The sequence below is a fragment of the Gobius niger genome (assembly GCF_951799975.1).
Source record: "Gobius niger genome assembly, chromosome: 1".
NCBI classification, from domain to species: Eukaryota; Metazoa; Chordata; class Actinopteri; order Gobiiformes; family Gobiidae; genus Gobius; species Gobius niger.
The window spans coordinates 48,689,173-48,716,946 of record NC_136852.1 but is presented as its reverse complement, the minus strand read 5'-3'; the positions used below and the strand labels follow the sequence as shown (position 1 = coordinate 48,716,946).

Below are 27,774 nucleotides of genomic sequence, written 5' to 3'. Positions count from 1 at the left end.
AAGAGCAAAACTGCTGGAGTCTGGTGATCGATTGTGGGCTTTAAAAATGTGGAGGACAGCTTTGTGTTCCCTCATTGATGGAGCAGCTCTTCAGCAGCAGAAGAAACAGCACAAAGAGAACTGAATTACTCAAAGCTGCGTTAATGTAGCAAAAACACCAACTCAGGCATGATTTTGTTGACAAGAGAATAAAAGCTAAAGAATGACTTTACAAAGTCAGTTTTGCATGATATGTTTAAAACCGTGGGACAAGAGAAAGAAGGGAAGTATCACGCTGACTTTGAGGTAATTTTTCTCAATACACTGGCTGCAGTCAGGGCTATAAACAGTGAAATTGGTTTTGCATCTCTGCTTCCTCCTTTCTGAATATACGCGACTCGGGCAGGAAGGCTCACTGAGATAAATTTCTGAAAAATATCCCAGCAAAAGAGCTTAAAAAAAAAGTAGAAACTAGGTCTTCCTCGGAAGGTTCAAACCCATTTTTTACTTCCCAGAGCGAATTGCAGATGTTTTAAATCCCTTTTTTGTCTAACTTTTCATACATTATGAAACGATTCCCCCGTATGAGAGGCAAAGAGGGGACCTGAGCGCTAACGCAAGCAGCCGGTGTGTTCGCAACTTCACTCTTTCATGTCGGAGCCTGCCTCCAAAATAGATGGTGTGAAGTCGCAGAGCTTGTGTGAATGAGCATGTGTGACTGTCCTACCTCTAGAAAAGGGAGAGGACAGGGGAGAGAGGGAGGGAGGGGGAAAGAGATAGTATGATTCAGGTTGGTACGGCATAATATGGCATGGATAACCGTGTACCTCATGCCGATTGTCTGAGAAGATTGCATCTGGAGGTGCAAATCCTATGCCAAATCAGTTTGCAAAAGAAGAAGATGAATTGTGTGCAGCCCCAGAAAGGAAAAGTAGTGCTAGTGCTAGTGCTATTGAAATGGGACGAGAGCAGAGAGAGACATTTGGTATTATGTCAAAGCGGACAAGTTGCATGTGTTGTTCCTTAACCTAAAATTTTTGCAATCATAACTCTTATCTACAAACTCTTAATTTTCTCTCTCATCTAATACGTTACAGCCTCTCAGGTAGGGTTAGACCAGGACATTCTCACGTCTATTTGACAATAAGTCAGTATGTTCAGTAAATGCACAGATGGGAAAGAAGCTCTATTCTAATGACACTAAAGCCTTTACAAACGTGGGTACTGCAGTCTTTGTAAAAACATATTTCCAGGACAACTCGACTTTCAGATCTTAATAAGCCTGTACCAAACAGCTATGATACAAAAATATGCCAAAGGCATATGGCACAAGCAACAATACCCAGAGGATAAACTAGATGTAATACAATAAAGCTACCTCAGCAAGAGAATGCTTTGTTCTGTGTGTAATCATTGCTCAAGAAGATATCAGTAAAAACACAGCCCCAGAGAGCGCACGTTTATGGTAAGAGGCCAGTGAGTCAGTGTTTAAGATGTTCAAGACGTTGGCATGCTACCCGTTAGCATTTAGCTTCAATACAATAAGCCTCGCCAAGAGAAAGCCCTGAACCACAGTCCAAACCTTGGCTACAGCATGTGTTTATCGTGTTGAAACCATGACAGTTGCTAACCGGTAGCATGCTAACATCTTGAGCAGCTTAAACACTGAATCAGACTGAGACTCTGATGACATGAGAAACTATAAAAATCACAGAGAAAGGTTTTCTGTTTCCTCCTTGATGGGTTAATTTAGTGTGAGGAGTGGAGTGAAGCAGATCTTTAGTAAATCCTGCTGTAGCCTGACAGACACATTTGCTGGTTTTATCACATAAATGTGCGTTTCTGGGGCTGTGTTTTAACTATTATCTACTTGAGCAATGATTACGAGTACATAAAAATGCCTCTGTCAATCAATCAATCAATCATTTCCTGAGTAGAGATATTACATGTTGTAGTACTGTTTAGTTGCATATGCCGGAGCTATGCGTGATGTCATTGGATTCGCATGTATACGTTTTATTTTATCTCTTTGGGGCCCCCCAAAAATGATTTATTTGCTATATCGAAATGATTTTTTTAAAAATTATTATTTTGACATAATAAGCAATATTTAGCAAAGACTGCAGGTTGAATACTGTTTTGTTTTGTAGACAAGCTATGGCGGCCCCTGTAGTGTCCCTGAGGCTCTCCGGACCCCAGGAATCACTGTCATACCTACTGTAATTCAAGTGTAAAATCTTTTCCCGCTCCGAGTTGGGACGATGTTACTTAAAACTGTCACTCTCCACAATTAATCCTCAGATTAGTGTTTCCTAAACTTTTCATCTTGGGACCCCAGCTCAGTGTAACCATTTTGGGAGTCCCTGCCTTAAAATAACACTTTTGAATGACTCACTGAAAGGAACGGATCCCAAAGCTATAAACTGCTCGACACTGTGAAGAACCTGGGCACAATAGTCCGATGCACATTTAGCTATTGTCACTTCAAGCACTTTTACGTTAAGTTTTCACACCACGCCAAAGCAGTGACAAAAACAGTCTCGCCCCCTCCCTCCCCCTTCCATTGTCCCAAACCGTTTTCAGTCGTGAAGGTTGTTGCTCGAGTAGAAGCTGGACGTCTCCGAGACCGTCTTGGACACGCTGCGTGACGACGAGCCGTTGGAGGTGAGGTCCAGGGACGAGTTGAGGGCGGTCAACCCGGAGGAGGCGGCGGCGACCGCTTTGGGCTTGGCCTGGTCCCCGTCGTCCCCCGCCTGGAGCACGGTGGAAACGCTGGTCTCCATTCGGCTGGCCTTGTACACGCTGGTTTGGGTCTGGAGGTAGCGGGTGGACTTGAGTTCCAGGCCTTCGTAGGAGCCTCGGGGGACGCACGGGCAGCAGCGGAAAGCCTGTTTGAATCCGGCGCGAAACCTGCAGGGAGGAAAAGAAATCACGGGTCTAAGACTGAAAACGCAGATATAGTAACGAGAATCTTTTGGAAAACTCTTGTCCGTATGAAGTTAAATATAAATACAGTGGATTGGATTCAAAATACAACATCTATAATCACTTGTGAACTCACTGAAAATTGTTCCCATTATAGACTGTCAAAATAAATCTCAAATTTCATTACTCAACACTGACACTCAATTGACTTCTGTGCCCAAGATGTGACATCTCCTGCAAACCCTCGATAATTGGTAACAAAAAATACAAAGCTGGAATATAATGAAGTCATGTCTTTAAAGCCAGTGCCACTTGGGCTTCTTCAGGTGACATGGGTCATCTGCAATTTTAGACTTTATTCATTAGAGATTAGTTGATTTATGCATCCAGTTTGACTTTACCCAAAACTCAAAGCCTCTCAACTGGAGCTTACAGATTGTTGGCCAGTGTAACTCCTCATTTGAAAGCTAAGACCAACAAAACTGATTTCAACAGATCTTTTTGCCCGTGTTGTCGTCGTCACTTTTTTAACGTTCTTTTTCATAACTTTTTTTCACTTTTTGTTGAGTTTTTGTCACTGTTTTGGCTGCCCCATTTTCGTTACATTTTTGTTGCTCTTTTCAGTCCCTCCAGGATTTTTTCAGGCATTTTTTGTGATTGTTGCGGGGTTAAATGCCTGATTTCGTGGGCCATTTTTCCAAAAGTTGCAATGAAAAAGTTTTTTTTGCTTAAAACAATATATTTTATTTTTTAGTTTAGATCAGTTTTAACCAAACAGATTCTGGGAAATAATAAAAGACTTAAAATATCTGTTATTTTAGATAATTGTATAATTTAAAAAAAACACAACCCCTCTCGTATCCTCCACTCAGCTACAGAAAGTGGGTGGGGCCAACAGGCACCTGCCTGTTTCTGTGAGCACAGAGCCACGAATGAGAATCTGAGTAGAACAGACCAAAGGACGAATGTCGACAAGTTGCGGGATTTTGGAAAAGTTGCAACTCCGCACTGATTTTTCAGAGGTTGCTTGATATTGCGTTAATAGTTGCGATTGCAACATCGCGAAATCCTAGAGGGACTGTCTTTTGTAGCTTTTTTGTTGCACATTCGTCAGTTTTTTTGTTGTTGCACTTTTTCTTTGCATTTTTGTTACTTTTTTGTTGCGTTTGTGTCACTTTTTATCACGTTTGTGTTGTGTTTTCATCCTCAGTTTATGTGGGGGTTGAGAGGTTAATTGATTTGATCTTAATCTTGGCCTGTTTAAACGTGGAAGTTCTACGTTTTTCATGAGGTGGTACTTGGTGTGAACTGTTTGAGAACCACTGTTTAAACAGTTGAACACGTTCAAAGTAATTTTATCAGCTAATTTAAGATTGTTAATAATTATGGATATTTGGCAAAGTAACTGATCTGTTTTGTTTCCTTGTCTTTGTCTCTGGTCTAGTCCTGTGTTTTATCTTGTTCTTGTGGTTTTGCGTTGTTTCCCTTGTGTTGATTACCTGCCCCGCCCCGCTGTGTTACACCTGTGCCTCATTCCCTCATGGTTTTATGCCTCAATGTTTCCCTTGTCTCTTATCAGTTCATTGTCAACTTCAGCTCTTGTTCCTTTGGGTTTTTGTTCCTTCTGTTCATCGTCTTATCCTTTTTTTCTTCTTGTGATTTTGGATGTTGGACTCCTTAAGTTATTAAACATCACCAGTTTTTATTGCTGTCCTGCTTTATGGGTTTATTTTCCTCGTTCTACAGGAAAGTCAATGCCAGTAATAGATCATGTAGACTTTTGATTGGTTGGAGTTTTGCAGTTTTTTGTTTGTTTTTGAGATGGGCTTTATCTGACGGCTGGTTGAAACGGGAGGCCGAAATATTCAGCATTATTGTCGGAGCCGGGACTCAAGGCCACAGATGGAACAGTGCTCTATGGAACAGTGCTCTATTCACAGATCTAAACTGTTCAATGAAGAATTATCATATGGTATTGCTTACAAAGACAGCACGACAATGAAAGATATTATTGTACCACCATTTCCACAACATGCTCAACAACCACATCAATACTAACCAATCCCGTCTGTGATTACGTCTATATTTGTCATTCAGCAGTGGTTCAAATTTTGCTGTGAAGTTGAAAGCCAGTCTCTACCTGTTTCTCTCTCTCCCTCCTCCACTCCCCTCTTCTTTATTTCTCTCTCCAACATGCCCATGCCCGTCCTACAGCGCTCAGATCAAAAGCATAGATCATGAAACAGAGTCTTGTATCTGTCAGAGGAGGCTCGGCCCCACGTCCGAGAACACAAGCTCTCATTAAAACCTGTGTCCGAATGAATGACACCTGCACCTCGCGCTCAGACAGGTGGGAAACAGCACTGATGCCACGTGACTGCGATGGCTGAAGAGGGAGAGAGTGATTCAGAGAGTGTAAGTGGCTCTGAGGTCCAGTGAAATTTGATGGACTTATTTATTGCTTGTTAGATGATGAAAGTAAGAGGACGCGGAGCGAAACATCCACAACTCAAACACATCGTCGGGTTTGAAAAACTTCTTCTACGATGAATGTAAGATTATCTTTTTATAGGTCGTCAAAGCTTTAACGTACCATTCCTCTATTCACATATAGCGGGTCAAGTGTCCATGCCGGATTGTGTGCAGGCCGACTCCCAAACGCAGAATGGCTGTTGGAGACTCAGCCGTCTCATGTGTGGCCATGCGCCGATGGAATAATGTTCCAGCAGTCTTATCACTTATTACAAGCTTTTACACTTTGTTGTGCCTCCCCATAGTACAAACCAGCATTTATGTGGGATGCGGAACCATTTTCTGTGGGACGCAGAACCATTTTCTGTGGGTCGCGAGCCTTTGCCAGGAAACATGTATATGCATTTACAGACAGCATCTTTGAAAATGCCCATATATGGTCCTGTACGAAGGAGCAAGAGGGGAACACAACAAACAGACAAAAGAAAACTCTCTCCCATTTCTCCATGATTACTTTAACAAATGCTTTTTACGAAAAAGATACAGAGACACGGAGCCGAGCAAAGTGGTTCAACAGCTCACACTGTGAACACATAAACGGACAATGCTAAGCCGGAAGCTACGTTAGCTTCATGCTTCATATGCTAATGTTAGCTAACCATTTTTGGCTTTACTTTATTGGTGTATGTTAAATATGTTCATAGGCCCCTGGAAAACGGCTAAAAAGAGAGACAAATTGTGTTTCCAATGAGAAATTTTCTTCCCCCTCGATGAGGCCACACCCCCTTGTATGACGCGTTGCCATCTGCATTTACCCACTGAAAACATATCTGTGAAAATGTTTGGTAATATGCTCTTTTATTCAGCGCTTAAATCATTAAAAATTGGTGTTTAAATATGGTATTTTAAGGGGTATTATGCTTTTTTCAATCACATAGCACCAGTCTATAGCACACTACAATGATGACGAAACCTTCTGTTGGTCTGTAAATGCAGTAAATTAGAAAAACTGCCTTGTATAAAATTGCTCTCTCAAAATGGCTGTAGCGAATGTCTTGAAATAGGCCTCTGTCTCTTTAAGAACCTCTGAGCCTTTAGACACGCCCCCTCCACACGCTGTCTGTGGCATCAGTGGGGAGGGGGTTCTGCTGAGGAGCAGTGGTTGGTTACTCGGCTGGTGACGAAAGCTCGGAGGCGTCTCCAGGAGGTGGCGGCGTTCCTAGGAGAACTCAGGCAAACCTATCCCTAAAATGGCTGCCATCAGAGTTTTTACAGATTACTCAAAAATACGTGAATGTGCCAAGGCAACACTTCAGGCATGTTTTAATGAAGGAATGACATAATAACATGATGTAAAGCTTGAAAAAGTCGAATTTGCATAATACCCCCCCAATCCTAAACTTTCTTGTTTGGGTTGCAGTTTGTCATCTTGGGGTAATGATGGGTCCAGTAGAGAACAACTCCTGTAAACTGATGATGTGCTTTGGAGACAGTGACTGCACTGGGGTTTGAAAATGACTGGAGACATGCAAATGATTTGTAATGCTGATTTTGTTAATAATGTTTTTGTTTTTGTGATGTACATGTCAGTAGTAAATGTTTCCATCAAGCTGTCCAGGGACCGCAGGTGGAAATAAGCACTTGTGCTATAACCCGGCATAATGCATCTCTCGCGCTTGATGCTAATGTACTGTATGTTGTGCGCTGTCCCTGATTCAAATAAATGGATAAACTAAACTAAAGTACAGACTATGCCCAAGGGGATGAAAGCAACAACGAACTCTAGCATTAGTGCTAATGGGGTCTCACATAAATATTCACTTCATAAGCTCCTGTTTGCTTGTTGGTTGGATAACTGTGAGTCTGGGCCAGTTGAATCAAAAAGTAATGTTGTTTTACTTTTCCATGGTAAACAGTATACCTCTAAAAGTGGTTTCCTATTAATACATTGACTTCTCAGCAAGCTGCAGGAACTGGGGTTTGCATGTTTTTCTTTCCATGTGACACTAGGCAACAGCGCAAACGCATCTACAGCAGTCAGCAGACCTTGTTACACCAGGCATAATAAATATACACTGCCAGATCCAAAAATATAAGTGGCCACCTGGACTTAACAAACTGTTCGGGTCTGGGGTTGATGCACTTGGTCAGGTTCAGGTTCAGGGGAAAAGAATGACGACCTGAATATCCTGAATGACCAGGTTATTCTATCAATGGATCTCTTCTTCCAACATGGCACGGGCATATCCCAAGATGACAATGCAAGGATTCATCCGGCTCAGATTGTAAAATAGGGAGCATGAGACATCATTTTCACACATGGCTTGACCACAATAGAGTCCAGATCTTAACCCCATTGAGAATCTTTTTGTGTGTGTGTGTTGTCCCGCGCGCTGCTCATCAAAGCTCTGAGTCAAGAAAGGAGGCGGAGCTCTGGCCACACTTCTGTGCTGTGCCCCCTTTGATGCCCAGCTCAGGGTGGGCCCACTGAAAAGCAGCGTACCTGGAAATCTCCCATGTCCCACTGACCACTCTGCCTCTGATGTGGTCTCGCTGTGTTTCGTCACCAGTAGCTCAGACTTGCAGTCGAAGCGTGCTGCCAATGAATGAGGGCTTTGGACATAATTGAGATAATAATAGTCCGGGCAGAGCTCGTATCCATCATTCTATTACTGTAATGGAAATTAGCAGCAAATGTCAACACACACATTTGCTCCGACCTTTAGAGGAAGTGATAGATTTTGCTGGCTCTTCGCGATAAACACTGTTAATGTGAGGTCAAAATGAACACTATATCGCAAGAGATAATGGCGGAGTACAAGTTTGGGCACAAAATGACGATAGGGAAGAAGGAGAGGTCGAAGGTGAAAGAGCTGAGAGCGTCTTGGACTGAGCGGACGAGAGCTGAGGTGACAGGCATGAACAAAGGAGACGGCAAGCGATCGATCACAACTGAATTTCAATTATCTGGGACTAAACAATCGATATCAAAACGGATAACACTTTTAGGAACTGCAACATCATCCCCTTTCTGTGAAAATGTCCCATAGAAAAAGCAGCAGGTGATAAATCTGTTGTTTCATTATCGTGTGTGACAATGACTTGTGGGACTTGAAGAGATTGTGGGTGCTAGTGTCTCATGGACCTTTCGATGGGAACAGAGTCTGAATAGAATAGAATAGAAAAAACTTTATTGTCTACCATGCACAATGATGGCAGAAATTTGCCTTTGGCTTGCTCATACATTCTAATACATTTGCCCAGCAATGTACATAATAAAATCAGTCCATTATAAAATCAGTTCACTGCAGACACAGTAGCAGCAGGTACACTTCATTAAGGAAAGGAAAAAGGAACAGACTGGCTGAACGACATTAATACCTACAACTTATTCAGCTCCTTGATGGCAAAGGGAACAAAAGAATTCCTGTACACATTTTTCTTGGCACAAGGAAGTCTGTATCTCTGCCCTGATGGAAGGAGCTCAAAGTGGTGGGACAATGGGTGGCTCTCGTCATCTGTGATCTTAATACAGACACGACGCACTGCTTTACGATAATGCTGAGATAAACTGGTTTGTTCTTGGCCTGTTATTTTACTACCCGGTTTAACAACTCTGCCAAGTTTAGCTTTGTTTTTGACAGTTAAATGACCAAACCAAGAGACTATGTTAAATATCAGTATCAGTTTACTTGTTTTAACAAACCTGCTTTGAATCGTCTTCAAATGGTTCAAAATGCTGCAGCGCGGCTTTTAACAGGAACTAGCAGACGGTCACACATTGCTCCCATTTTATCCTCGTTGCACTGGCTCCCCGTCAAATTTCGAATTGAATTTAAAATTTCAGTTTGGACTTTCAGAGCGCTGCATGGTCAGGCTCCCAAATATGTATCTGACCTGCTGTGCCCTTACTCCTCGGGTCGCACCCTTAGGTCCTCGGGCCAGAACCTCCTCACTGTCCCAAGAACCCGCTTTAAAACCAGAGGTGATCTGTCCTTTGAAGCCGTTGCTCCTAAATTGTGGAATGACCTTCCTTTGTCGCTGCGTACAGCCGACTCTGTTGATTCCTTCAAAAAGGAGCTGAAGACGTTGCTTTTTAGACGAGCTTTTAGTTGACAATGCTGTGATTGTTCCTATGTAAATTCTGTAATGTTTTCTGTGATTCTCTGTGAAGCACTTTGTGATTTTATCTGTGAGAGGTGCTATATAAATAAAGTTTCTTCTTCTTCTTCTTCTTCTTCTTCTTCTTCTTCTTCTTCTTCTTCTTCTTCTTCTTCTTCTTCTTCTTCTTCTTCTTCTTCTTCTTCTTCTTCTTCAGTACGCTCTCAATTAAAAACTGATAAACCCTTGATAAGATGTGGTCACTAACTTCAAAACCTCTCAGTTGACGCAGGAGGAAAGGCCTTTGCTGAGCTTTCTTGTAAACACAGTTAACATGTTTGTTAAATGTGAAAGAATTGTCCAAAATTGTTCCTAGATATTTGAATGAGTCCACTTGCTCAACATCATGTCCGTTTAACTGAAGTGGTTCGAACAGTGGATTTGACGGCTCCAGTTTCCTTTGGCTGGTGAAGCACATTTCTTTTGTCTTATTTACGTTAAGTTGAAGTTTATTGTCCTGGAACCATTTCATAAGCTCGACTGTCGAGTTTACATAGTGAGCCACCGAGTCAATGCTAGTGAGACGTGCAACCAATGCCATGTCATCAGCATATTTGATTAAGGTTAAAATGTTTGTGTCATATCTGATTTCATTTGTGTCTCCTTTCTATGACGGCCTAAAGCCTTTGTTATTGCTAATGGGTCATCTGAGCAAGTTTGCACACCTATTTTATGTATTTAATGTTGTAGACTTTTGCTTATTATTTCGGAGCCATAAGAGATAGAGACTTGCCCTTTTTGGTTTTGGAATCTACTGATTTTTGTCTTTCAAACAAGCTCCTTCTGAAGTTCCTGAAAAAATCAGCCCCAAACCCCTCATACTGCGCACTGACACGTTTAGAAGCATCATACACAGGATTATAGACAAAAATTTCAGAGGAGTGTATCGGCATTGGCCAATCAAAATCCCCAATAATCGGCATCGGCCTTAGAAAAAACCTATTAGATATGTTTACATTATATGACTCAAACCTATAATAATAAATGTCTAACTATAGGCTATATGAGAGATTAAAACAAAAATTACATCAAATCAAATAACTTAAAATACCGGACAATATCCCCTTCATATCGTTATGGGTATCAAACCCCATAAATCCATATCGGTGGAGCCCTAGTCTGAGCCCACTGACTCAGGAGCAGAGCAACAAAGGCTTGCTATTTGAGTGATGCTGTAGTTTTGGTTCACTCTTCCTGGGCGGGGCACTCTCACATTCTGACAACAAGAGCTAAGAAGAAGAAGCTTCTGTGAATAGAAAACGACCAAACCCAGTCCAGTCGACGTTTAAGCTTCACTAACATGAGACTCATCAGGTGGTGTCCAGTCACTTCTACCACATGTAATTCTTCAACTAAATAAAACAAGTACAGTTTTGAAGTAATCTATTATGGAGACCTGTGTGTACAGCTGGTCTGAGCAGAGGCACCTTATTATCAATAAACCTTTTAAAAACATGATGAGGTGTATAGGCATAGTTTTGGTCTGACGTGTTATTTATTTTCCTCCTCCTGTTCACATAATCCTGTTGGACGATGTCTACATTTATGTGGAAGAATGTCTTGTGATTTACCCACAATAATTTACCCACCTAATATCAACGCTCTCTGGAAAACTTCATTCGGCAGCCAATGAAAACACACCTAATTAATATGCCATTGGATATAAATAAACATGAACTTATATATTATATATGTTCATTGCAAACTTTATTAATGAACCAATGCAATCTCTGTGGTAAAACTGCTCTCAAAATGATGACGTTTTATCAATAAATCATCACGAGCTGTTTTTAACCCTGGGAATGTTAATGAAGCAGCTCCCGGGAGACAGCAACGATGTTTCAAGTCGATGTGTTTATACGCGCTGCCATTTCTCCGACAGGTGGGAATACTCAAGATAACCGGCGTGTCCCCTGTGAACTTTATTTTTCAAACATTTTCGACTTCAGAGTTTGACGAAGGGCTTTTTGTGGGGGAGGGGGAGAAAGTGACAAGACTCCAGAGCAGCACCGTGTCACGGCAGCAGCAGGATGGAGAAGTGCATGGTGGGATTGCTCGATTTCTCAGTCTTGGTGGAGAGAGTAAACTGAAGCTCGACTCCAAAAAGGTCTTTGAGAAATCATCAGTGGCATATCAAATAATACAGGCGTCTTAGAAATGCGGCCCAGGGGCCAAATGCGGCCCGCGAGGTGATATTTTGCGGCCCGCGAGATAATTACTTATTTATATAATATGCGACCCGCCGGTAAATTGCATTAAACACGTTAGAACTGCATTTCCCGCGAGGCACCGCGCCGTAGCGCCAATGCTGCTGCGGACGCGAGAATGTCAACATCAGACAGGGAGATGCGGCGCTTCTGCAGACGACTTATCAACTTTTTTCAACAGACTAAAAGCAGCGGACTGTGAGAGAGGAGCTTCTGAAACAGGTGGAGACTGTCAGAACGCGAGGGAGAAACTTCAGTTGTTCAGCTAAATATGTGCTGGAAAAGTTACAGCTCTGCAGCAGGACAAAAAGCACCTTTACCATATTTACCTTTATGACTTTGAACACATTGTATTAGTGTTTAAAAGCGTCACAACAGTAAAGTGAGGAGCCTTTTCTCTCCATCTCTCTCTCAGAGCTACATTATCATGTCAATGAATTTAATCTTTATTAAGGACACATATGCGAACACATGATCCATAGTTAAATTAAAAATAGAGAATATGGAAATGTATAAAAATACTGCAATTAATTACAGCAACATTGACAGTAAAAAATATAAGCCCCATCAGTTCTCTAAGTGTCTGTCACAAAAAGGCCTGAGGTCAGGCCACATTATTTACATGAGGTGAATCTCACTGAGCTGATCTCAGACACACCAGAGTCTGGAAAATGGCATTTGGAGAGTGTCCAAGTCGACACATTCATTGATGTATTTATTATATGACAGGGTCATTGAAAATGAACACAGTACAAAACAAGTTTGAAGCTGATGTTCATTATCAGCTCCAGTCCCTGGTTGGGCTTTTCTACTAAATTAAAATGACATTCGTTGTACATTTTGCATTTCTTTAACAGGCTCACAGACAGAAACTGGACCTGACTCCTGAAAGATCACTGATGCCCTGAACCAAAATATAACAAAAACACTAATTGTCTCAGTCTGTATTTTCAAATTTAGAAGCTCAGCAAATGTTTGGCTGATTGGAAACCTCTAGAAGCTTGAAAATGTGCAGATAGGTAATGTACAGTCTATTATAAGTTATATTATAGCAAACAATAAAATGTTGCTAAATCATAACTGACTTAATATAAATGGCTTTGTCTGTTACGGCCCCCGACCAACACTGGGTTCGCATTTTTGGCCCCCAGTCCAAATGAGTTTGAGACCCCTGATATAATACAAGTAATAATAACATCTCAAACAAGCTTTTGGCCGCTCAAAGACGCTTTACATAAATAAAGCAAAGAAATGCAACAGAATTTAGAATGAAGGAAAAGTCAGTTTGTACAGGTGGATTTAAGTTTTAGGTAGGATTGGTTTCTTTCCACTTGAAAGTTATATGGTACAGTTTTTTTCACCCAAAAAAGAATCTTATTGACAAGCTTTGAAATGCCACTTTCAAATACAAAAAAATCTATAACATGGAAGATGGTCATAAATCCTCCTCAAGTGATTCTGTCACAGTAAATTATAGTGATTATAGTGAAGAGGACTTATAATCTCTGTTGTTACAGTACATCGCACCTGTGTTCTGAGTTTGGTGAATCCCTACTTGGAAGTGTGTGCGTGTGAGAGCCAATTAGCAAAAAAGTGCCAGCGCAACAGGCAGCCAGAGGATACGAATGACGCAAAACTAATAACCAAGAAAACCGAAAGAAAATGAACTAAGGATCCATCTAAACCTTTGGTCACCAGCCGAATTTGCTCTCATTACAAACTGATTAAATAGTAAACAGTAGTGTTCTGGAATTAATCAGCCTATTACTGTCTGTCCTCCTGACTGTTCTCAGGGTTTGTTCTTAAGCCTAGGTCACAACCGGTCGTACGGGCTCCGATAAGGCCGGTCTACGTGCAAAAAACGCAGAGGTTCTGCGTCATGTCAAACAAACTCTACGGGTGCTTACGTTTTTTCAGTTTGCAAGACAAACTTACGCACGTTGTACATCTTTGTGCGTCGTCTGTATGGCCAGCGTATGTCTTTCTACAAAATGTCTGTCTACAAAACTGACTTGCCCGTTCGAAAACTCAGACATATAAAGCTTCAGAGGTGCCTGTGGCCATTTGTACAAAGTTTTTGCAATATGCCAAGGGGAAGAGGGAAGGCGAGGAGAGAACAGGTGTCAGAGAGGGAGGAGAGAGAAAGGGCAAGGAGCAGTGAGGAGGAAAGACAGAATGTACCTGAAGAGAATTAAGACTACGCCAGTGGCCAGCAGACTAGGAGTGTGTCGTATTCTTTCAGTGTAGCGGACGAGGAGAGGTTGGTAGATCTCTGTGACAAATGCACGGACTTGGTACTCACAACGTACAGATTGTGTGTAGTTCTTGCAACCTTTATACAAAGTCTGCATGGAACCCACGTTTTTTGCAGCTTACAACTTTCATTCAAGGTTCAAGAGATTTATTGTCATTGTCACAGAGAACAACAAAATTATGTTTAGAGCATCAACCGTGTCATAGTTTGATGTAAAGTGTCACATAAACCCCCAAATGCCCCCAGCGCAGTGTAAACATTTAGCTCATCTTGGCATCAGTGTAACATTTCAATACAGTTATAGCAGCGTCGGGCAAATCATTGTAAAGTGCAGGGCAAGGACATACTGTCAGATACATGGAGGTAGTGAAATAGTGCAACAATGCAAAGTCCAGTTCAGAGCTATTGTTCTGGTGGATGTGGTTATTGTCCATGGGAGGGAGGGAGGGAGGGAGTGTTGGTTGTACGAATGAAGCGACAGCCGAGCAGCCTCAGTGTAACGCACGTCCAACTTAAAGGTTGTATGTTTGGTGATCTACTGCGTTCTCCATGAACAAAAAAGAAACGATTTGTAAATGCCAAAAACCTTCCTAAGGACATGTCGTGAATGAGGCCCAATGACATGGATGTTTGGGCATTATGAGAATTGCATGAATGTATGTGTTTAAAACTTTAAGGTTGTGCTGGAGTCAGACCCATGAAGATGTCTCCTATTGTGCATAATGAAAAGTCAAGCTGCAACAAACTGCTGGTGTTCGGCTAATGGGACTCCAGCTTTAAAAAACAAACAAAAAAAACAACAGACATTGTGGTGATTATTATATTGTTCCATGTGATTTTGCACCCTTTGAAATCTGCAAATAACTGTAATTTTCAGCCGAGTCCCGGTTAAGTGGATAATGTGGTTATGATGTGTGGATAATCGAAATACTTTGCTCTAAATTATTAGTTTTATCAGGTTTTATTTATTAACAAACTCATAAAGCTCATTAATTACAAAGAAAATCAAATGTTAGAAGGTTTTGCATAAATACTTTTCTGAATGAATGATTGCAATTAGATTTGCAGGTTATGTTTTCAAAATGAGACTCAGTTCACAGTGTGCAATTTTCAGCTCAGCCAGGCGCACTACCATTTGGGAGAAAAGATAAATTCCTTGTCAGCTGCAAGGCCTAGGAATCACATGAATTTCAGATCATGTTTGTGGAGCTATTGAAGTTTTAAAAGGTAAAATACTTTCGATACAGAGGACAAAGCATTTGAACAGATCGAACGTTACTGACCTGTCGTTGAGGCAGCAGTAGATGATGGGGTTGTACATGGTGGAGCTCATGGCCAGCCACATGATGAAGAGGTAGACCTGCTGAATGAAGCGCTCCTCGAACATGTCGGGGAAGAACTGGTGCAGCAGGAAGTAGACGTGGTACGGCAGCCAGCAGACGGCGAACGTGCACACCACCACGATCATCATCTTCACCACCTACGAGAGGAGACGCGGAGGTTCAGCTCGGACAGAACTAACACGTGTGACCTTTGATACATAAACAAGCATGCCAGCAATACCAAACGTGCCCCTAATCATAAGTGAGATAATGCTATTTTTGCAGTGGTCACAGCTTTTGGAAGAGGACCTAATGGATTTAAACCTATTTTTTGGCTGCTCGTAGCATAGAAATAAAACGGAGCAGTGTCGTACAATCCTATAAGGTGGGTGGACAGTTAGAAAGTCCGTGAGCCTGCTTTTTCTTGGAGACAGAAAGGACGACCCGGCCACTGACCAGGGGGAGGGGCTGAGGAAACATGTCGCCGTGGTTAGGGAGGGGTAGGCGTGTGCAGTTGTTCACTCTCCTGAAAGTCAGTGTTATGCAAAATATGACCCAGAGAGCGCAGTCCTTATATGGTTTCGCTCCGTAGCTTGGCCTTGAAAGGAAAGTGTTGACTGCGTAGGAGAGATAAGCGGTCCAGCTGCTTCAAACGTCCTCTCTCGGGAGGAGCAGGTAGTTCCCTTCACAGTTCATCTCTTTTTCTCCCAAATTATAGTATACACCTATTGTCCGTCTCCACAGTGAGCTGCCAGGTCGAACAACAGTCCATCGTTGTTGTGCTTAACTTTCCAGTGTAATTCCATCACTCGGTCAGTCCCTGCTCCAAAGTGCTCATTCATTTCAACGGACAGCAGAGGGGTTTGATTGGAAGCAGCTGCCTTTCCAAATTTCTGATAATCCAGGGCAGTCCATCCAAAAAGCAGGTACCCTCTTATCAAGAGTCCAAATAAGTAAATATCTTTGATGTCGCCGACCAACAGGGCCGCGAAGCAAATGACAATCCACAGTGCAACGTGTATTGCCATAAGAGAGCCATTTATCAAGCTTTTGCTCATGTGCAAAACAAGCAGTACGTGCAAAAGTGGATCAGCATCTGAGTCCTTTGTGCCTTTTTTTACACATCCATCATTCTTTACATATCAGATTTAGCAAATGATAAATTCGGAGCCACATGTCAAAAAAGCAGCACCCTCAAAATGAAATACTTTACTTTTACAAAACTGTAGGTGTCGGACATGGCGATGCAGTATTTACTGTTTGACCTTTGACAGAGAACACTGTGCACTATATGCTGCACAGTGTGTTATTATAGTCCATTAGAGCGGTGCGCAGGAAGCTTATGAAAGGAGAAAATAGGCTTTTACTGTTTACACCGTCCAGACTTCATGCTCCACTTTGGTACAGCTCTGGTGATTAAGAGGCAATGGGAAATTATCCATTCTGGTACTTCGGAAACTGTAGAGGCCAACAAAGAGGTGACTTTTCAGAGTTGGTGGCAGGAGGCAGGGCTGATGTTGAGATTGTTTTAGTTTTTGTCGACGAGGTACAGGTTGTGTATTTTGGAGGTAGCAATAAAAGAAGAATGCTGAGGGTAGAGATTCTAGGGCAAACTGTGGTGCAGGAATCAAATGCTACCCTTTGAGGATACACAATATATTGCAAAAAACATTGTTATTGCAGCATCAGATGAGAGAATGCTCATGCTTGGAAAGAGTTAGACGTCGCAAAATGACTGAGGTCCTCGAGCTGACTGAGACTGACACATTTTGCCAGCACAAAACAAAAACCATGAAACTACGAGGGAAAACAAATGCAAAAATGTGTTTTTTTGTTTGTTTTTCTAGTTTAGTTCTATTTTAGCCTTGTTTTGGTCCTTTGGAGTCATGTTTTATGAACCAAACAAATTGCTTATGATTTCTGCCTAAATATAATCTTAACATGTGCCATTTATGTGAATTTAATGTGATAATACAATGATTAAATAAATGCAAGACCGTTATCAAACATTTGTTGTTGTTTTTTTCTTATATTGCAGCAGTATACTCAACCAGCCATATACAGGGAGACTCCAGAGGCACCAGCAGCTTCAAATACCTGTTTGCTGCTTTGCAGCTGTTCTATTAATCTGATGTATTTGTCTGGCAGAAACGTCCATATTTTGCCTTTAAACTCTCTTAACGATGATTACACTTAATCTTTCATGAAATATTGAAGGTTTTCATACCTAGTCCAAGGTATTCAACTATTTCACACTTTTCATCGGCAAAGAGATAGTTTTTCTTCCCATATTGCTTGAAAATGGCGGTGTGCTTAATAATGTGGAACGTCCTTTTTCAGTAGTTTTCCGGTAACTGGGCTCACCTGATAACCAATTAACAGGCATCTGAGATTGTCAGTGATTCAAAGAGCCCTGAGACACATACCATCCAATTTCATTGAAAAAATATTTGTTTTTACCTTTGCGGCTCTGAAGTACAATTTGCATAGTAATTGTTCATTTACCATTTTTCAAAGGTTGCCCTTTGATCTGTGCTAGGGCTGATTTTTCATTTTATTTATGTATTTATATATTTCCAAAATGCAAAACTGAAAATGAAGTTGCATTTAAAAAAGCATAAATTAAAATTAAAATTAAATTATTAAAGATTTCTTTCGCGGTGCACATTTTGAAACACTCAGAGAGGATCTTGAAATGTAAATCAGCTAAACCAATGCACCTTTTGTGCAGAAGGAAACTACAATGTTGGATTAAGATGAACTAAATAATTGAAATAGTAATGTTGCACAGCTTCTGCCATCCTCATTTCTGTCAGCCCTAAAACTATCTCATTACAATGCATGATTGTGCTGCAAACCCACCTACATTCAACAAAAACACTGCAGCTTCTGTTGCCCCAAGTGTCATAAAAGATAAATGGTATGACATGATGCATTGAAGGTCTGCACGCTCTGCCTCTTCCTATTAATAAGCCTATGTGTGTCAGTGCCGAACAAGCGAGAACAAAGAGGATCTATACATCTACAAAATGACCGGCATCCTGTTTGAAGCGTCGCGTTTCAGATGTAAATGTAAAGCAAACAGAGGCATCATTAGCGGACACTACAGATGTGTGCGGTGTGGGACAGCTGTTATTGATCTGGAGGGCAACTCGTTAAACCTGTGAGGCCGGGCAATGTGAGAGTTCAAAAATCTGATAAAATAAAATCTCTCCTTTAGGCATTTTTACACCAAGGCAATATTCACACATTCACACACACATTCACATGTACACAGACCCCAAAGTGGAGGACCCGGAGGCGTGTGGGTCGGATCACAGCTGACCCTTCTCACCCTGGACACTAATTTTCTTTTTTTTTCATCATATTCGATCTTAATCTATTTTTTATGCATGACCTTATAGTTTTGTGCCACCAAAATCTCAGTATAAACCATTTAGTCACACAAATATTTAGCTGTATTTTATTCATTAAGTATTATTATTATTATTATTATTATTATATTTTTTTTAAATCTCCATAGACTTCTTTAAGAGTTTAAAGGCACGATGAATGGTACGGATGGTGCCACTACACTTCGTAAGTGACCCTATTCTTACAGCTGCTGCACAGCTACTTTTCAACTCTTTAGGCCGTCTGATTGCAAAGTCTGGTTCAAAGCAGGGCCGTCATCAAGAAGCAGAGGTGTCATTAGTGGACGGAGACTACAGAGGTGTATGATTCTTGACTGCTGTATTTGATCGGAGGTCGCCTCATTAGAGCAGGGGGCGGGGCTTCTGTCAGGCACAGCTTTAAAAAATCCACTCACCAATACGGTGAAGATTAAAATAAAGACCCCGGGAAATCCCAGAAACGCTGGAGGGACCATGTCTCTGAGCTGGCCTTGGAACGCCACGGGATCCCCCCAGAACTGCTGGGGGATGTGTGCGTGAACAGGGAGGTCTGGACATCTCTGCTCAGACTGCTGCCCCCGCAACCCGGGCCCGGATAAAGCGGAAGAAAATGGACACATAGATGTTCCCTTAATTTTTAAGAATGTCAACATGCCACCTGCTTTCTTCAATCAAAGAGACCTGGTTAAGTTCAAGTTCAAGTTAGCTTTATTGTCAATTCCACCAGATGGAGCCTAAAGTGCAGAGAATCAGAATGTACGAAAAACAATAGCGAATTGTGCATGTATTATCTGCATACATTTTCATGTAGATAATAAAAATGTAGTACTATCAATTCCAGAGTCATCACAAACACCTGCATGCAGCAATCCACATGAAAAAAGACAGAAAGACATTAAAGAGGCCTTAAAGGACACTTTCGGGAGAGAGAAACCTCTGCAAAGCAAGGAAAGAATAAGGTATCGAGAAAAACAGCGATACACTGAAAGCTAAAAATAAAGTTAAATGGGCTTTGTCTGATCTAGTTTTCCTTTGTTGCAGTCCACACCTCGAGCTTACTTATCTGTGGCGGTAGGAAGTGCCAGTCGATAGGGAAGTATAATGGACATGACTGAACAGATCTTTCTATTAGTAATAAAGAGCGACTGCGAGAACACCTGTCAGAAGAGAAAGAAGTGAGAGAGACAGAGGGAGTGATAGATGAGAGCTTACCACTCCATTGGACGTCTCTGAAATGTCTTTCCTCACATGCTCGTATTGTCATTTAAGTTTCCATAACTTTAATAATGTACAGTAGTTCACTTTCTCTGGTTCAGAAAGTTTTCAGCCCGATTTGTTATGATTTTCTAATTCAAAACATTTAAAAAGTTGATATCTGATGATGAAACTTCTTCGCTTGTCGGATTGCCATTGAGCTTCAGATATGAATATTTAATGGAAACACATACAGTTTTGGTGCTTTGAGAAGTGGTTAGTGGGTTGTAACAAAACTGTAATGAAAACACTGTTCAGCTTTAAACAGATCTTGATATAGAGGGAAATGAAGAAAGAGAAAGAAATTGACAGGAAATGATACCAATGGTTGAAGCAGTTACAGTTTCTTTATGACTTGACAGTGACAATTTTCTTTATTTTTGTATTTTCATAGACAAAAATAGAAGTGGCTGACTGGGGCATTTGCACCAGAGATGTCACTGTATCACTGAATTCCTCACTTGTGGAGCTGCTTGATTTAGAAATAATCAATCTATAAATTTTTAAAAAAGACTAAAAACAGTGAATTTATATTTTCCGTTATTTATAACGTTTGAATTGTTTTAAAGCGCACACATTTTTTTTTTAAAAGTGATACACAATGTAACGTCTGAGGAATTAAAGTGTTTGACCATTTTCGTATTGTTTATAGTTTCCCTTATGCGTTTGTGATGATGCCATTGCTCTACTTCTGGGTCCAGTGAAACCTTAGCTCTATTCACTATGATGGGACTTTAAAGGAACAGGCCACTGTTTTTACATAGTGAGATATGTTCTTTCCTGAGCTTAGACAAGTTGATGCGTACCTGTCTGGTCTTTGCGTGTGCGCTTAGTCACACAAAACAACCAAAGATGTTGCTAGCATTTGGCCTCTCCCAACATATTCTTATGGCTCCAAACGGGGGGGAAATGGGAAGCTACCATGCTCTTCCACAGGCACGCACAAAGACCAGACGTATCAACTCATCTAAGCCCAGGTAAAAACATATGACAGTATAGAAAAACAGTGCCCTGTTCCTTTAAGTGATGACACAACGCGACAAAAAAAGTAACAATCGGTTTTCTTTGAGGCCTTACACTGCTGTTCTCCAGTCGAGAAGCTTTGGGTAAAGTTGAAATGTAAACAACGCGCTCGGTTAATGCGAGGGTGAATAGATGTTAACGCAGAATGAATGGCATCTGTAGAGCATCGATGACGTGGAGGTCGGACAAATGCGACCTGGCCATTCAGACTGAAGTCGCATTGCAGAAAGATCAGATAACGCATTCGATTTGGACTACATATCCAAAAGATCGGATCTGTGACCGTCACGAAAATATCCGATGCATGTCGTTTCTGCCTGCAGTCTGAGCGTAGCCTAAGATTCTTCCCTAATGCCTGTCAAGCATCTAAAAGAATCTACAAGCTGTTATGTGGGTATTCTGCTTACACAGTGTCATTGATATATTTGCTGTTTCCTCTCTTGACCAGCTTCTGAAACCTCTCCACAGCCCTGCAGTTACAGACAGCGTGCACGTCTTGTGAAGCTCAGATCTTACCTTGCGTTTGGCGGTCAGCTGCTCCTTGTATCTGTCTGAAGAGTCCCCCGGGATCTCACTGGCCCAGAGCGAAAGCCCCACCACCAGATAAGCACAGCCCATCACCAGCAGAGGCAGGAAGTAGATCAGGATGGCCACACACACGTAGTACCTGCAGCAGCGGAGCAGGAAAAAAGTCAGTCTGTGATTTAGTTTTACAGCCAGCAACCTGTCAGGGGTTGGGGGACACTGCAATGTAGCGCCCAGGGACCTATCACCAGAACTAGGAGAGGGCCAGGGTGAATGACAGTGAGTAACTAGGGATGCACGATAATATCGGCCGCCGGTATCGGCTATAATACAGTCTATATTCCAGTATTGTGAACAAGAATTCATTAGTATGATGTCAACAAAAAGAAAAATACTATGAAGGAAGTAGTAGTAGTAGTAATATTATTCTTTTTTTTCCTTCTTTTTTTAAAATAAGATGTGACACAGATGAACAGAGACAGACCTGCTCAGATGATGGAACTGTAAAAAAAACAGAGCTTTAGAAAAAGGTGGAGACCCAAACCCAAAGTAAAACTCATTATTTGATTTATATTTATACACTTGTATATTGCTTGGTAGAGTTAATGCATTTTGGGCAGAACTGTGAACTGTTACATTGAGTTCTTGTCACAAAATAAAGTGCAAAAATATATACATAATTATCGGTGTCATTATCGGTATCGGGGACATACGGAATTATCGGTTATCGGTTCAAATTGGCATTATCGTGCATCACTATGAGTAACACATAGCTCTGATACGTCATGTTTATATGCAGAGACTCACATGTCCTCATGAATATGCACTGTCCCGACCATATGAACAAATGTAGAAAAGGTCTGTTCAGTCATGAGTTCTTAGCATGTTGTGCATGTTTTAGGTTGATGGAGAAGCCAAATCCACCTACACAGGGAGAACATGGAAACTCCACATTGTCTGGCCCAAAAGCTTACAACTTTGTGTAAAGTTTCACTTTGTGATAAACTTCCCAGAGCTGTGGTTAAACCTTTATGTTACTTTATGGACTTAGTTAGTACAGATGGAGTCAAAGAAAACAGTGTGAGGCTGGATATGGCTGTAAATGGGCTCACATGAAGCACACAGGTGGACACACTTTTACACTTTTCAAGGCCGGTGTCATTAACCCCAAGCATCACATAATAAAGTTCTCCAAAGTCAGAGAGCAAAGCAAATCGTCCAAATGTAAAAGGCTACTAAAAAGTCGTTTGGGAAAGTCAATCACCATATACTCATTTTTAATGTTACCCTCGTTCCTGTGCTCTATTAATTGCCCAATCGCTTCAAACCGTTTACTCAGTGATTCAGAGTGACAGTTTCCATATTTTGCTAATTATCTGCTTTATCCGATTAGCTCGGTGTTAGATGTTCTTCTTCATTTGCATGGGCACTTCTGTTGCGGGGTCTGAAAGCATAACTAAGTAGAAAAGGTCCATTACCCATCGCTCATGCGTATTTCTCAAAACACGCCTATGTCCTATGATAGTGGCCCACTGTGTCGAGACAACTTCACCGTACTCATTTTTGATATTTTAGCACTTAAATTGCCTTACCATGGATTTTCAGGGCAAATATTGTTTTAACTTTAACTCAGATGTGCCAGCAAAAGATACACCAGGAATCCCCAAACGTTTTTCTTGTGTGTAGCCAAGTAGCTAAGTAAGTGCTTTATCTGTCATTGTACATTGTGAGCCAACTTGACCCAAGAGGTCCTGCACTGTGAGGTCCCTACCGCCCCAGGCTCCACTCTCAAGCCTCCTCCACTGTCAGGACGGGAAATACACAGGACTATCGACTCCCTGATTGGTCAGATTCGTACTAAAGCCTGAAAAACACCTTCTGTAAACTCCACTATCCTTAAAGGGACTATACAGAGTTTAAAAATGTTACAATTAAGTATTTCCTTCCCCTACATGTTTCAACAATGTCCTAATGTGTAGAATGAGCCCAGACATATTCACCACAACTACCTCTAAAATCCTGCACTGTCACTCAAAAAGGTGTTAATTCAGGTCCGAATTGCCGTCATGCACGAGATTAATATAGAGGGTGCAGTTACACGCATGACCTGAGGTGGCAGTAGTGAGTATAAAATGGCTAACTTGCATCTAGGCCCTGTAAGGTTAGGATTAGGGTCAGTCGGATTACTTTATTTATTTTACTCATATTTTTATTGTTTTATGCGGAATTTGTACTCCCCCCGAAAACAAGCTTTTAAAGGCAAGTGTACGATGTCTGGTTGTTTATAAATGGTTGTACTAGAAATAAAATGAAAAATACACCTCTATTAACCTCTTAACCCCCACCTGATTAGTTTAAACTGCCGTTGTTGTGGTGACATCATGGTTGGAGTTTCAGAAGAAAAAAATGTCCATCCATCCATCCATCCATCCATTTTCTTCCGCTTTATCCGGGGCCGGGTCGCGGGGGCAGCAGTCTCAGCAGAGATGCCCACACACACCTCCTCCAGCTGTTCTGGGGGGACCCCGAGGCGACACCAGGCCAGCTCGGAGACATAGTCCCACCACCGTGTCCTGGGTCTTCCACGAGGCCTTGTCCCACTAGGACATGCCTGGAATACCTCCCGCGGGAGGCGACCAGGAGGCATCCGGAACAGATGCCCTAGCCACCTCAGCTGGCTCCTTTCGACGTGAAGGAGCAGCGACTCTACTCCGAGCTCCTCCCGGGTAACTGAGCTCCTCACCCGATCTCGAAGGGTGCACCCAGCCACCCTGCGAAGGAAACTCATTTCGGCCGCTTGTATTCGCGATCTTGTCCTTTCGGTCATTACCCAAATCTCATGACCATAGGTGAGGGTGGGAACAACCCCGTGAACTGCTACCTTAACGTGGTGGGGTTGTTTGAGTGCCCGAATGATCCGAGGAGCTATGTTGTCTGGGGCTTTATGCCCCTGGTAGGGTCTCCCATGGCAAACAGGTCCAAGGTGACGGGTCAGACGAAGAGCAGTTCAGAAGACCCTTATGGACGTACGACATGCAAGGACCGTGACGTCGCCCCCGGCATGGCGCAGCCGGGGCCCCACCCTGGGGCCAGACGTGGGGTTGGGGCCCGAACGCGAGCGTCGTCGAGCATCCTCCTCAGCCTTCCCGGTAAAGTCTACTCCAGGGTGCTGGAGAGGAGGATCCGGCCGATAGTTGAACCTTGGATCCAGGAGGAACAATGTGGTTTTCGTCCTTGTCGTGGCACACTGGACCAGCTCTATGCCCTCTGTCGGGTGCTCGAGGGTTCGTGGGAGTTCGCCCAACCAGTCCACATGTGTTTTGTGGATCTGGAGAAAGCGTTCGACCGTGTCCCTGGTGCTCCGGGAGTATGGGGTCCGGGGCCCTCTGCTAAGGGCTGTCCGTTCCCTGTATGACCGCAGCAGGAGCTTGGTTCTCATTGCCGGCAAAAAGTCAGACCTGTTCCCGGTGCGTGTTGGTCTCCGCCAGGGCTGCCCTTTGTCACCGGTTCTGTTCAGTACTTTTATGGACAGAGTTTCTAGGCCCAGCCAGGGGCTGGAGGGTGTCCGGTTTGGGAGCCTCAGGATCTCATCTCTGCTGTTTGCGGATGATGTTGTTCTGATGGCTCCAACGAACCAGGACCTTCAGCACGCTCTGGGGCGGTTTGCAGCCGAGTGTGTAGCGGCCGGGATGAGGATCAGCACCTCCAAATCTGAGGCCATGGTTCTCCACCGGAAAAAGGTGGCTTCCCCTCTACAGGTCGGTGGGGAGTCCTTACTTCAAGTGGAGGAGTTCAAGTATCTCGGGGTCTTGTCCACGAGAAAAGAATGTGTAGTTCTCAAATGCCTTTAGCTCGTCAGCTAGCTGTTTGTTTACTTTTAAAAGGTTGGGTCCTTCACGGCTAGTACGGAAATCCATTGAACCTCATAAAAAACACAGCAAAGATGTACCAAAGTATCCAGTAAAACAATGTTTGACACAGAAACTACAAATGCAGTTCACAGAAAAAGGCAAAAAAAAGGCAGCTGTACCAAGAGAGAGGGAAGTTGCTGCTTGTTTACGCATCGCCATGACACAACTAAACAATTTTGCAGTTTGTTGCCAAGATGATATTTCTACACAGACAATAAAGACAATTATTTAATTTCCAAGAGGCTTGCAAATCGATTTCAACAAAATAAATAAATGAACTCAAAAAAAAAAAAAAAATCCATCAACAAATACAAGTCAAATTCACGGCTCAAAAACAACTCAAAAAAACCAAAAAATTACAGGAGACCTGCTTAATGGTACCTAAAAATACACTATTTATCAGATGACATACACACAGATGGGAAAGCCATTTCATGGTGTATTGAAGAAATCCTTCAGCATGTTCCAAGACCTTTAATTATGCAAATCCTTCTGGCAGTTGGACAATGGCAGAGAGAGAAATTGTACAGATTTACAGCAAATTAATGTGATAAAAAAGAAGCTTAAATGAACAATGGCACTGACTTTTATCTTATATGTTTTAATTAAGTCTTTGTTTGATTTCCCTGCAAAGCTAATTCCTTTTCTGTGTAAATCTTTAGAAAAATGCTCATTGTCAGTAGCATTAACTATTTGCCATTTTCTTTATATATTCGGCCCTTTTATCTGCATAGTCTAGATCATATACCTTTTCCCCCCTCTATTCTTTCCCCTTCATGCTTACCCATATTTAGGCCACCACATTTCCAGCTGTAACTGACTACACTGCAGCTTTGTGCAGAGATAAAGTTGTTTAACTAACCAGGATGGGCCTCTTTCTGAAGCATCCTGATGCCTCATATGTGCAAGATTTGTTTCAAGTCCAGAGACGATGTTGCTTTTAAATACCAATATCGCACTAAATCAGTTGTTGTTGTTTGTCGTCCGTGTTATTTGTTCATCATAATATTTTTTTGTTGTTGTCACACCCACTCTGATCTTGTCAGCTCTCAAATTCAGTCAAATGTTTAGCCTCAAGTGCCCTCATGCAGTACTTTAAGGCACTTTTTGGGCCAGTTTGGTCTCTTAACATATGAACTTTCACCTGGAAACAAAAGAAATACCAACTCTTCACAATAAGGGCCATTTTCTGTGTGCAACGTGTGCAAAGAGACGTCTGGCTCCGCTGTGCTCTCCCCTGACTCATCTGGCCCTTCTGGCTCCGACTCATTCTCCCAAACATCAGGAGCAACGACCGCAGGAGGAACAACTTCTTTTGCTTGCTGCTGGTATGAAACGGCACAGCGTGGGTTTCTATCCACTTTGAGCGCAAGCATGAAAGAAAACATTGATTTCTACACTACGAATGCTATCAAACCCCAGCAAGAAGCATTAATTAATGTTCCGAATGTCACAAATGACGCAAAAATGATATTCGTAAAGTTTCGTGCATATGTGAAGATTTGTTTTACACTTCATTATTTTGTAAATGCAGAGAAAACCTTTGTGCGCTGTGCATCTAATTATACAAACTTTGTATTGATCATGAAGGTTAGTCGCTGTTGTTTGGAGTTTGTTCTTCGCATGTCCAAGTGCTCCGGTTTCCCCTACCGCTAGAAACTTTTATAATAGGGTCCGCTTTAGTGCAAGGACTCCCTTGAAAAAAGGTTCCTGGTTAAATAAAGCTCAGCACTGCAGCTCGAAAGTTGTGTAACGTGCTTATAAGCTCATCCCTGTGGAAAATTGTTCGAAATGCCTCAGGAAGTTGGGAATGAGTTTGGACTACAATGAAGAATTTGAAATGTGTGTGCTCCGTCTTTCAATATTAGCAAAAACAATATCTGGTACAGGATCTTTAAGCAATAAAATGTCCAAAACTTTATCATCACATGACCTCCAGGCTCGGTCCATGTGAGATTAAAACGAATCCAGAACTAAAGCAATTTTGAACCAGGACAAATCCTTAACTTCATCAGAGCTAAACCGTGACTAAGCTGTGACTGTGTGGAATGAACTTCTAACTTAAATCAAGAATGAACAGACTGCTGCATGTATGACGAGAAAGACTCCATATGCTGCTCCGTTTATTATCTTTACGCTTAAATAGGCAACGTCTAATCTGCCTAATTAATCTCTAAGTGCAGGATGGCGCTATAATGAAGCGCTACTAAGATGCGCAGAGGAACGGGGAGCATGCTCAAGCCTTAGTTTCACCGAGGAGGCGTGAGTAATCGATTCAGAGCAAACCGCAGCAGCGCAAGTCCGCTCCGAGCGCAGGCGAGCCCATAGGAGAAAACCGCTTAGGAGACT

The 27,774-nt window shown here is 42.1% G+C and overlaps 1 protein-coding gene across 1 annotated transcript in view; it reads right to left on the bottom strand.

The window, feature by feature from the left end:
* Nucleotides 1–2,534: 2,534 nt before the first annotated feature.
* Nucleotides 2,535–27,774, bottom strand: part of tacr1a (tachykinin receptor 1a) — a 110,096-nt gene continuing 84,856 nt past the window's right edge. Inside the window, exons 3-5 of the mRNA XM_079568319.1 lie at nucleotides 21,506–21,656; nucleotides 15,282–15,478; nucleotides 2,535–2,889 (exon numbers count right to left, since the gene is read on the bottom strand). Coding sequence (XP_079424445.1) covers nucleotides 2,559–2,889; nucleotides 15,282–15,478; nucleotides 21,506–21,656 — 679 coding nt within the window. The 3' untranslated portion in view covers nucleotides 2,535–2,558. The remainder of the gene's footprint in view (nucleotides 2,890–15,281; nucleotides 15,479–21,505; nucleotides 21,657–27,774) is intronic.